Source organism: Aethalodelphis obliquidens, unplaced genomic scaffold (assembly GCF_003676395.1).
Source record: "Aethalodelphis obliquidens isolate GAN/ISIS:26980383/991018 unplaced genomic scaffold, ASM367639v1 scaffold4, whole genome shotgun sequence".
Classification (NCBI taxonomy): domain Eukaryota; kingdom Metazoa; phylum Chordata; class Mammalia; order Artiodactyla; family Delphinidae; genus Aethalodelphis; species Aethalodelphis obliquidens.
The window spans coordinates 58,030,085-58,042,507 of record NW_020837948.1 but is presented as its reverse complement, the minus strand read 5'-3'; the positions used below and the strand labels follow the sequence as shown (position 1 = coordinate 58,042,507).

General features: G+C 36.5%; 1 protein-coding gene across 7 annotated transcripts in view; it reads right to left on the bottom strand.

Moving 5' to 3' along the window:
* POC5 (POC5 centriolar protein) overlaps positions 1-12,423 on the bottom strand; it is a 34,251-nt gene that overhangs the window by 11,006 nt on the left and 10,822 nt on the right. For all 7 annotated transcript variants that reach the window (XM_027100801.1, XM_027100802.1, XM_027100800.1 and 4 more), the window contains 5 exons: positions 10,151-10,356; positions 8,085-8,261; positions 6,166-6,270; positions 3,891-4,070; positions 2,280-2,433 (listed from right to left, as the gene is read on the bottom strand). In XM_027100801.1, the coding sequence (XP_026956602.1) occupies positions 2,280-2,433; positions 3,891-4,070; positions 6,166-6,270; positions 8,085-8,261; positions 10,151-10,356 (822 nt within the window). The remainder of the gene's footprint in view (positions 1-2,279; positions 2,434-3,890; positions 4,071-6,165; positions 6,271-8,084; positions 8,262-10,150; positions 10,357-12,423) is intronic.

Below are 12,423 nucleotides of genomic sequence, written 5' to 3'. Positions count from 1 at the left end.
TTTTAAAATTTATTTTTGGCTGCCTTGGGTCTTCGTTGCTGTGCACGGGCTTTCTCTAGTTGTGGTGAGCAGGGGCTACTCTTCGTTGCGGTTCGCGGGGTTCTCATTGCGGTGGCTTCTCTTGTTGCAGAGCATGGGCTCTAGGTGCGTGGGCTTCAGTAATTGTGGCATGCGGGCTCAGTAGTTGTGGTCTGCAGGCTCTAGAGCGCAGGCTCAGTAGTTGTTGTACACGGGCTTAGTTGCCCTGCAGCATGTGGGATCTTCCCGGACCAGGGCTCAAACCCGTGTCCCCTGCATTGGCAGGTGGATTCTTAACCACTGTGCCACCAGGGAAGTTCCTCTTGTGAGAATTTTTAAAAATTTATTTTAATAGCTGTTATTAAAATGCCACAAGACAAATATCACAGAGCAAATCCAGCATTATATTACACTGAACTTTTGCCTTTGGTAGCTCCGTCAACACTAGTGTGTACTGCTAACATGTGTCTTACTAGTCCTGTTTATCTTTATTACCCATTGTTATGGTAAACAAAGCACAAGGGGACTTCCCTGGCAGTCCAGTGGTTAAGACTCCGTGCTTCCAATGCAGGGGGTGCAGGTTTGATCCCTGGTCGGGGAACTAAGATCCCACATGCCGCACGGCACAGCCAAAATTAAACAAAACGAAACAAAGCACAAGGCCACTGAAAACAGCTGGGATCCCATAACCTGGCATTAGCTGCAGATGACAGTAGACTTAAAAGCAATAGGAGCAAAATAAATCATGTTGTATAATTATCAGAATACATTTTCTCCAAGTCCTGTTATGGATATATGCCTGTAAGAGACATAGCTGTATTTGAATTTAAAATTTAAGACAGTAAATTTATTAAGGTGGTAAGACACTCTGTCCTCAGTAAATTCGTAACCTTCTTAAGTAGGTTACGAGAAATAGATTTCTTGCAATTGAATGTAGCAAGTTCTAATGATTATAATTTCTCACTGTACTTGTGAAACCCAGTATCTGTTACAAGTAGATAATTAAATTCTTCAATTTAATATATACAACTTGCTAACAATTACAAACGAAAGCAGACTATCCAATCATTGGGGACGGTAAGTTTGTTTTTAGCATTAATACTCAATTAAAATACGATTTACTAGAGAAATCAAGTACTCATTTGGGTATTAGCAAGATAAACCATTCAGCTTCAAGATTCTATGATTCTAAGTTTCTAACTTGCATGTGGGCCACATACCATGACTGTCTGAGAAAGAAAACGATTTGCCTCAACTCACTACCATCTATAGCGTGCACAATTGAAATAAAAACTGTTTATTGATGCTTTAAAATGAGGGCATAACAAGCACAGACAAGTTATTCACAGGACTGAAATCATATTAATGATGGTACAAAATGAAATTGTCTCAATAAATAAACTGAGTTTCAAACAGGATTTAATATGAGGAAATACTGCAAAAATGTTCAATGTGTACATGAAACTTTGGAGGCTGACTTAAGACTGCAGTAATTATATCATGAGTATCCTCTTACATGTTTAAGTATTTTTTGTCTTTTAAAGTGCTTTCAATTATATTTCACTGCATTCTCACAAGAATCCTCTATGAAGCAGGTAAGGAAGATTTATATTATCTTTGTTCAGAGAAGAAAACTAAAACCCAGTGAGGAAAATAGGCCTCCTTGTAAATTGGTGGCAAAGCTGTTCTAAGCCATGTGGATGACAAAAGCCACTCAGATCCTAGCCAATACATGGACCTTTCTTGACATAGAATTATTTTACTCAACTTCTATAGATAGGCCGATATGTATACTTGTTGAAAATGAGTTTTAGTTGAGGACTCTCTTGCACTGGAAGACAAGCAATTTTTAAAAAATGGGAAACCATGAATAGACAAGAAATATTTAATAATGAAAACAGTCTAAGGAATTTGGCTACTTAGAAAAAAACAGAAATGAAATTTTATACTTAAAGGCATTACCATTATAGTTAAAAGAGCCTTAAAATAATGTTATACATTCAAAGCATTATTATAACATTGAGCCTAAATACTTGAGTTAACAGTTTACTTGATCAGATATAAGATACTGTAAGTAACCATGACTGAGAGAATTTTCATGGCAGATTTAAAACTGAATATAACACCATGATATTAAAAATAGCAGTGCCTGGATAAGACATAGGTACTGCAGAAAATCAGTACTGCAGACCACACCAATCACTGAAATCTCCTCAAACCCTTTTTGAAAGTAAGCAGAGAATCTTAAACAAAATACTAACCTGTATCACCTCTGCTTTGAAATATAGTCATGGCTTCAAGATTTAATGCACATACACCCCTCATGAAAGCTTTCTTCATGGAATCTTCAAAGTGCTCTTTTTCATGCTGCATCCTTTGGATCTCAGCTTTTGCATTTTCCAAAGCTCCAGATAACTAAAATCAGGAAAATTTTTAAAAAGAAGAGAAAAAAATTGAGACACAAGGAAGAATATCTATTGTTTAAAAAAAAAAAGAGACTTATACTGTGAAGTTATTTTTGTGTGAAATACTAAAATCACTTTACCACATACCTCTTCTGCTGTGTCTCAATTTATTTTAAAAGATGCATCTAACCTCTATTGTCTCCATCAACAAACCATTTTCATTCCTAACCATAAAGTCAGGGTTTAAACAAAGGGAATTTTACACCAGTCCCAATCCTGATTGATGTGTTCTAATTATACAGAATGATGTTATTTCTCACCATAAAATTTTTATGTAGGATACTAAACAAAATATATTAAGAGCCCCAAACAGCCCTCACCCCTTCAGAAAAAAATAACTAAACGCCTGCAACAGTAACAGTTTTTTGTTTTGTTTTTTTTTAACTAGATGTTATCTATAGAATTTAAAGTGCAAAGTGCCATTAGGTACAACACTTTCCCACAGACCAAATCTAAAGGGACTGCATGGGACTTCCCTGGTGGCGCAGTGGTTAAGAATCCACCTGCCGATGCAAGGGGCATGGGTTCGAGCCCTGGTCTGGGAAGATCCCACATGCTGCAGAGCAACTAAGCCCATGCGCCACAACTACTGAAGCCCTTGCGCCTAGAGCCTGTACTCTGCAACTAGAGAAGCCACTGCAATGAGAAGTCTGCGCACCGCAACGAAGAGCAGCCCCCGCTCTCCGCAACTAGAGAAAGCCCAGCGCAACAATGAAGACCCAATGCAGCCAAAAATAAAAATAAATTAAAATAAATTAAAAAAAATAAAAAAGGGACTGCGGTTTTGCATGTCATTTTCAATTGCAGAAAATTATTTGCATAATAAAACTTTAAGAATTTAGTGTTATAATGATGAAAAAATTTTTTTCCTCTTAATATTTGATTTCAAGAGGCCTACTGCATTCTTTAGTATGGTTTTATTTTCATTTTGGGTCTCAAACGTTTTCCCATGGAAACAATGTTAATATTATTGTTATAAGTCTAAATAACTTCAATTTATATACAAACACTTTATACCAACATTATAAAAACACAGTACACTTAAAATAACATCAGGATAAACACTTTTGTTTTTGGTCTTTATTTCTGGCTAAATAAAGGCCAAAAGAAGCCTAAGAAAGTATGCTTTCTTAGAGATGTAAGGATCTGTGGCTGATTTACATTTCCAAGAGAAATGTACATGCAAGAGATTTAACACAGGTTTGGAGGTCAAAGTTATAACTACTTAAAAGAACAAATAAGTCTGTAAGTCTGACTAGTACTGTTCGTTCCCAGTAGTCTCATTTGAACCCACACTGCACTGAATGAAATTGGAGAAATGGGTTACTCTGCCTAACTGTAAACTAACAGTGAGTGATGCTACCCATCTTTTTTACTTTTATTAAAAAAGTGAAAAAAAAAGTTTACCACTGCAACTTTGGCTTCATAGTCATTGGAAATCTGGACACAGACTTCCTCAGCTCTTGCTTGGCAAGCTCGTTCCACCACTTCTTTCCACTGCTTCTGTACTATGGCCCGCCAGCCTCTCCAGACTTTCTTCAGTAAAGTTCTCTGGAAGTACTGGTCAGCTAGTTTACTTTCATAAACCTAAACGAAAGTAATATACAACCTCAAAAACACAGTGGACTGGTAAAATATACTGGCAGTAGTAACAAAAAACATCAGCCTGCAGGAAGCAGGGTACATGCATTATCATTTAATACTGTGTAATCGTGTTCTTCTCATGTGCAGATGGGAGGACAGGCTTAAAGAGGTTAAGCAACCTGCCTAGGTCACACAGGCAGAAAGGGAAAAGCCAACCTTGCCTCATTCCAGAGCCTAAGCTCTTATCCATTACATCATTGCTTTATGCAACTAATCAAGGTAGGGGGAAAACAAAAAACAAATGAAAGAAAATGAGTTAACTTGCCCCTTGCCATCTTGGTTATGAATTCGCATGACCTTTTAGCTGAAAACAGGGCTAGGAGCTGGAAGGCAGAAAGGGTGGTGACTGTGGCTCCAGATGGCCCTGCTTTCTCTACAGCTTGGTGGCCACCACCATAAGCAGATTAATTTAATTTACATACTTTACCATCATATTTAGTACCAAAATGATCCTAGTAGGAACATATGCTATTCTTCTTTTATCAATGAATTTAAATTCTTTTGAAGGAGCATATCCAATTTTTGATTTTCTTAAAAAATTTTTTTATTCAAAAACTGATGGCAACTTCAACTATTTCAACTAACAGTTGAACATATTCTCATTATGTCACCCAATAAATAACTTTCAAAATATGACTCAGTTTTAAATAGCTCTTTTAAATATGGTTAATGTAGATTTAATCTATTGGGATTAATTTTTTTTTTTTTTAACATCTTTATTGGGGTATAATTGCTTTACAATGGTGTGTTAGTTTCTGCTTTATAATAAAGTGAATCAGTCATACATAAACATATGTTCCCATATGTCTTCCCTGTTGCGTCTCCCTCCCTCCCACCCTCCCCATCCCACCCCTCCAGGCTGTCACAAAGCACCGAGCCAATATCCCTGTGCCATGCGGCTGCTTCCCACTAGCTATCTACTTTACTGCGTTTGTTAGTGTGTATATGCCCATGACTCTCTCTCGCCCTGTCACAGGATTAATTTTAAAAAAGAAGCACTAATAAGTATTCTTAAAGGAGAAATCCTGTTCCATGACAGTAACAGCCTTTTCCTTAAATATTAATCTCTTGGAACTAAATGCACAAAGATTACTCCATGACTCACATGGGCATCATATATAAAAAAATTATATATATATATATATATATAATCTCCATCCCCTACACTCTTTGAGTCTCTGTATTCTGCCTTCTTGTGGGATACATATATACTTTCATACTTTTCTACTTCTGATACAATAACTTACTATTCTCAGCTTATATTTATACTGATATACTGATTCAGCTCACTTTTTTTTAACATTTTTATTGGAGTATAATTGCTTTACAATGGTGTGTTAGTTTCTGCTTTATAACAAAGTGAATCAGTTATACATATACATATATCCCCATATCTCCTCCCTCTTGCGTCTCCCTCCCTCCCACCCTCCCCTCTAGGTGGTCACAAAGCACCGAGCTGATCTCCCTGTGCTATGCGGCTGATTCAGCTCACTTAATTAAAATAAAAGATATTCAAGTTTAAATTATATATAAACTAAGGATAGTTTTTAAAAAGCTTATGGACATGGATTTCTTTAATTCTTATTAAGGCAAGTTATGCAACAAACATGCAATTTTATAATTAAAGTATTGCCTCTTTATGAAGATGATATATTCAGGTATTTTAGAAGTAGAACTAATATAGGAAGCATATGATATGCTAAAGGTGATAAATTCATGTGATTACATCTGAAGTCAAATTTGTTAAAGGGGATTCCACCACCAGGACATCTGTAATTTAGGTACAGTTCTTACTAACCTACTATGAAGTAGAAAATGATATATCAATAAGTCTATAAAATATAAGAAGTATTTTTTCCCAAGCCATACCAAAAATCAAGTTCCTTTAAAACAAGAGTAACATTAAATTGTTAATTCATTTTGACTTACTAAAAAAAATCTTTCTTTGACTTGAACAAGAGTTCTAATACATGATTCTAAATGCTTCTGAGTTCAGAAGTCTAATAAGTGTCAGTCAGCTTTTCTTTTTCACACTTACGTCCTGTCTGGATTTGACATGGCTGATTTGCCAGCGGAAGAATGTTCTCATCAACTCTATCCTTTCCTTTTGCTTGCCTATGGCATGAGACAAGCTAGAAATCACCTGTAAACAGCAATTAGTAAAAGGGTTTTTTTATATATCAAAAAACGCTAGAGAGAATACTTATGGATCACTACTGTATTCATCTAGTTAACCTCATTAAAAAACTTTCCCATATGAATACACTACTTATCAATGAATGAAGGGGAACAAAAGAGGAAAGAAATCTTCATTATGTGTATCCTGGTAATAATCAATAAAATGTTTATATACAGTATATGAAAATTAATATGATCACTGGAATTTAATTCAAGAAAAACAACCATACATTTGAGAGTTTTACTACGTATACAAAATGTTTTTATTCACTAGACTTGAGGGCAGAGACCAGGTTTAAAATATCTTTCTAGCCCCTAAATACCTTCAATACCTTGGATTAGAAGTTTCTCAATAATTGTTTAATGATTTTCTGGATTCAACAAACTCATAAAAGCAAATAATTGTTACACTTTGATGTACTTTTTCAGTGATATTATTCCTGTTCTTTAAAAAAAAAATCTATGAAGGCTTTTAAATCCTGAAATAATTTTTTTTTTTTTTTTTTTTTTTTTGCGGTACACGGGCCTCTCACTGCTGTGGCCTCTGCCGTTGTGGAGCACAGGCTCCGGACGCGCAGGCCCAGCAGCCATGGCTCACGGGCCCAGCCGCTCCACGGCATGTGGGATCTTCCCAGACTGGGTCATGAACCCGCGTCCCCTGCATCGGCAGGCGGACTCTCAACCACTGTGCCACCAGAGAAGCCCAATATTCTTTCTTATAAAGAACTGAGTAACTGAAATATATATCTAAAAATGGTCCCATTAAAAAGAGATTTGGTAAATTAGGCATATTTACTGAGAGACATTCTGGTTCTTTAAATAATTTTCAAAAGTGGAAAAGGGCAGGAATTCTAAGATACTAGTAATAGTCCATTAAACTGTGTAGTGGCACATGGCTGTTCACTTTATTTTCAAAAACTGGATATGCATATATACTCTTTTTGCGTGTGACACTTTTGAAATAAAAAAATTAAATTTAATAAAATATTTTAAAACCTTAGGAGAGAATTTTGAGGGTAATAGAGAAAATGACTGACATTAGTATCTATTGTTTCAAAAAAGCAAACTACGTAAAATGATCAATTTTACATTGCACCCTATAACACCCCCAAAAAAGTATATTTAAAAAAACCAATAATCTTATCTAGTTCATTAAAACAGTGAGTGCTGCATCTGCAGACAAGTAGCTGAGGTGTCTGCTGTGAGTCCCTCTTCTCTGAAGGTCACCATCCTCCTGGGGGAGCTACAGATTTGCTGCCCATCTGCTTTGTTCAAGGTGCTGTTGGGAAGCACAAAATTAGCCCAGATTTGAACCCTACTCTCAAGTTCTTAAGAGGCTGACAGAAAGTGAAATAAACAGTGCTCTTGGGCTTATCAACAAAATGAAGGACTTCATTAATGAATAAAGACATATAACAGATAGAATGTGGGATACTTATGCCCCTCCGAAAGGATGGTTGAAAATGTGGGTAATGCTGGTTCCCTGACATTCTGTTAAGGGCAGTTAGGAAGAAAAGATTGGGAAGAAAAGACTAGTGTTCCCGCACTTAATATGCACTCTTAGAGCACACAAAACGTGATGGCAAAGATAAAATGACGTGATCCTGGCACATTTAATGTGAAGAATAAATCTTGTTTCTATGCATCTATTTTTCTACCAGTTTCTGAAATGATCTTCCCTTTGCATCTTGTAATGATCTAAACAATCAGTTCCTGGCATTTATTACCCAGCAAGACATTTACTGAATCTCAGTTAAAAAGCAGTATGAAAAAGAAGACCTCATCTTTTCTCCCAATGGAGACTTCATAGGTTTTTTGCAGCTCCTTCAAGCTGTTGATCTGGCTGCACAGTTGTTTTATATCTGCTGCATGCTTTTCTCTCTCTTTTTTCATTTCCATTCGGTGCCAGTCAATAAAATTAAGTCTCCATTTACTTAGTTCAGATATGATGTTTGTCTGAAAAATAAATATACTGACAATTAAGTAGTCTGTTCCTTAATACCGCTTCATAAAATGACACTGAAATTAAGAAAAAATTTTTAAAAATCAGAACAATCAACATAAGAGCTTAAAAAAAAAATCCACTAATGAAAACATCTGCAAGTTCAACAGTCACAGCTCTTCTTAGTTCACATTCACCATACTAAGGACATGATTTTTTTCCCTATTTTAAGTTACTTTGTATGAAACCTTAGTGTCATTAAAATATTTTTTAGGTCTCATTCATTAATAAACAGTTCCTTTGTTTACTCAAGGACTTAAATATCCATATTAAGGTGGATCAGACAAAAAGGAAATGCAGGACTATGGCCTAGGCTGAGCCACAGGACTGGGATATTATTTAGATAGAGATGAACAGTGGAAACCATTGGAGTTGACGTTTTCTTCCTCCAATTCATTCATCACAACAGCCACCTTACAACAAATTGCTAAGACTGATCCCTTTTCACCCTACTGACTGGCATAAATAAAAAGACCAAATAATCATGTTATCAAAAAACTGGATAACAGTATTAAAAAACTGGGTAACAGTATGGTTAACTGAACATAGGACAATTTTTAAATGGTTGGTGGTACATTACTCCAATGGACTTAACGCCACGATTAGAAGTATGAAACCTGTTCCCTGGAGAAAAATGATAGAAATTATACTAAAAGATTACTTCTAGAATTTAAGGTTCCAAATAATGGAGAAAATATAGATGCCACAAAACTCTCATGACCATAATTTCTCCACATATGTGAATACTCAGCTTAGTTTTCTCAAACTGTTTCAGAAGAACTGTCATTTTCTCCATTATATTTTAAATAGCAGAAAAACTGCCATTTCTGGATTACTTTGTTTTATTTAGAGGCCATTAACATCACCAAAATAAAAATCAATTTTTATTGATTTATCAGTTACATACTGTGGTTGCCATAAGAGTGGCTATAAAATGAATACATGTTGCTAAAATTGGGTCTTATGCTTCATATAAAAGGAGACATTTCCATTAGTCATAGGTACGATGTGGGAAAGGCTCAATAGGTGTCTCTCTCAGTCACACAGGCTGAGCCTTTCAAAACATCTCGAGAAGTTCAGTAGCACATGGAGAGCTGTTCCAGCAACTATTTAAAACCTTGCTATTCAAAGTATGGCTTCTGAACCATCACCTGGGAGCTTGTTAGAAATGCACCATCTTAGGGACGTCCCTGGTGGCACAGTGGTTAAGAATCTGCCTGCCAGTGCAGGGGACATAGGTTCGAGCCCTGGTCCGGGAAGATCCCACATGCCACGGAGCAACTAGGTCCATGTTCCACAACTACTGAGCCTGTGCTCTAGAGACTGCAAGCCACAACTACTGAGCCCACGTGCCACAACTACTGAAGCCCGGGAGCCTAGAGCTTGTGCTCCACAACAAGAGAAGCCATCACAATGAGAAGCGCGCACACAGCAATGAAGAGTAGCCCCCGCTCACCGCAACTAGAGAAAGCCCATGTGCAGCAACGAAGACCCAATGCAGCCAAAAATAAATAAATAAAACTAAATAAAAAATTTTTTTAAAAAGTGGTACAGGTCTAACTATGTGTGTTTCAAAAAAAAAAGAAGAAAGAAATGCACCATCTTGGACCATGACCAAGACCGACTGAATAAGAAGCTGCAGTTTAACAGAATCCCCAGACGATTCATATGGATGTTAACAATTGAGAGGCATACATTTAAGATACTGGACTGATCTAAGGCAACTAAAGTTTTTTTGTTTTTCTTTAACTTTTTAATTCAAAGAAAAGAAGAATAAACAGTGCAATCAAGAGCAAAACTGCTATACTACATATTAAACAATTGTAAGTGAACACTGTAATACCTTAAGACCTGAACTCCAATGATCAAGCACATTTTCCATCTTTTGAAGGTTTTCATCAGAAATAAGAAAATCGGTCCCAACTACTTCATGGGCATCTACAGGACTAGAATTAGACCTTGGTGAGGAAGAGTCAACTAAAAGATTCGAACTGAAGAAGTCCAAAACCAGGTGAGGTGACTTCCTTGGGGACGACACTGGTGATGACCCTAGAAGAAAAGAAAAGTTGGAGTGGTTAGCTAAATTGAAAATAACCCAAATTGGTAAGGAGTTATACTGGAAGCCTACAAGATGTCAGTTATCTGTGGAGGCTGAGGAAAATGCAGAGAATGGACTTTCAGTGTACTGAATCTGGCTATTTTAAATTTCAGTATTGTCACTGATTTAGGACTGACCAGCACAAGAAGTCTCCTACGCTTCCCTCCCCCACCCACAAATGACCTCTATCCCAAATAAGGATGTTTCATATACCTAGGTATAGCCTGAGCTGAAACTATTATCATTCACATCATCATATCAACATTTACTAACTGCTTTTCATGTTCCTGTAATAAAAACGTCATAAGGATGAGCTCATAATACACACTACTCTAAGAAAAAGGTATTATTATCTCCATTTTACTGATGAGGAAACTGAGGTTTAGAAAGGGTTAAGTAACTGACCAAGGTCAGAGTGGCTGTATATAAGTCATTATTACTTTATGTAAAACAATGGGGTGGGTTTTAACACTACTAAAATTCCACACTATAAGAGACTAGTTTAGTTTATCAAACACTCAGTTGTAAGGCACCCTGTGAGCCTTCAACATATAGATGAGAAATATATGTAACTATATATATGTATGTACATATGTACATCACTCCCACCTCCTTCCCATGTACATGGGGGGTTGGTGTGAGAGCCAGAGCTAGAAAGAGAATTGGTATCTATCTTTAAAAAGCACAAAATAGAAAAGTTACTATTTTATCACACATGAATATTGGAATTACAGACTATTCATCATAACTTCTCATGTATCTCACACTTTTACTATAAGGGTCCTAATAATCAAGACTGAAGGGCTTTCCTCTTTTCCTTACTGAATGTATCAAACAAAGAATAATCTACTATAGAACTTGTTACTTAAAAGTAAATCTTTCCAGAATACTTTGCAAAAGGGAAAATCATTCCCTAATACATATATTTTGTGTAAAAAAAATGTATCAAAAAAATGGTTCAGGCTAGTCATACAATGAAACACTACCTACTTGTTCTGAAGATGGTTAAGGAACCCAAAGAAAAAGGCAGAATGACAAAGTACATGAATATTCTCTTTTACTACAATTAGATCTGCACTCAGGGAAAAAGCATGGCTCTGTTTTTTTGTTGTTGTTTTTAAATATATACTCACCTTTTAAAAAATAGCATCAACTTAAGAATGTGGGAGGCTCCAAGTCTTCCATTTATAAGTGAGAAAACTAAAGGATAGAGGCATTTCTTATATGGTGGCTTAAATGGTCCTTACATTAAATAACACTGAATCGGGCTTCCCTGGTGGCACAGTGGTTGAGAGCCCGCCTGCCGATGCAAGGGACACGGGTTCATGCCCCGGTCTGGGAAGATCCCACATGCGGCGGAGCGGCTGGGCCCGTGACCCATGGCCACTGAGCCTGCGCGTCCGGAGCCTGTGCTACGCAACGGGAGAGGCCACAACAGTGAGAGGCCCACGTACCGAAAAAAATAAAATAAAATAAAATAACACTGAATCACATAGTAAGAAAAGTCTATTTTTATTATTCTACGTCAAAGAAGAAGTTTCAGTCTGGTGTTAGTATGCTTTTACAACCTCTTTAACACTTGCTGATCTCACCCTTCAACAAAGAAAAAACAGACTTCAGGCTGAACATATCATCACTACTAGTGTTCGGTCAAAATTTAACAACTTTGTTTTAGTTGCATTTATTTTAACCATTGCTTTATAATTGTAACAAGTATATATTATTTTTATGCGATAATCAATAATGACAGATATAAATTTTCCTTTTAAAATGAATTTAAGCTAAAAATGAATATATCTAAAGAAAAACACTAAATGATAGGACAGGTGGTAAAAAGATGGGACAAAAGTCATTAAGTTTGTACATGGATGCCTGAAAGTTGGGAAATAATGTTCTGGTTTATGAAAAAAATTAAACTGGCCAAAATGATATCCCATTAAATCTTTAAAAATATCTGCCCTTTGGGACTTCCCCGGTGGTCCAGTGGGTAAGACTCCACACTCCCAACACAGGGGGCC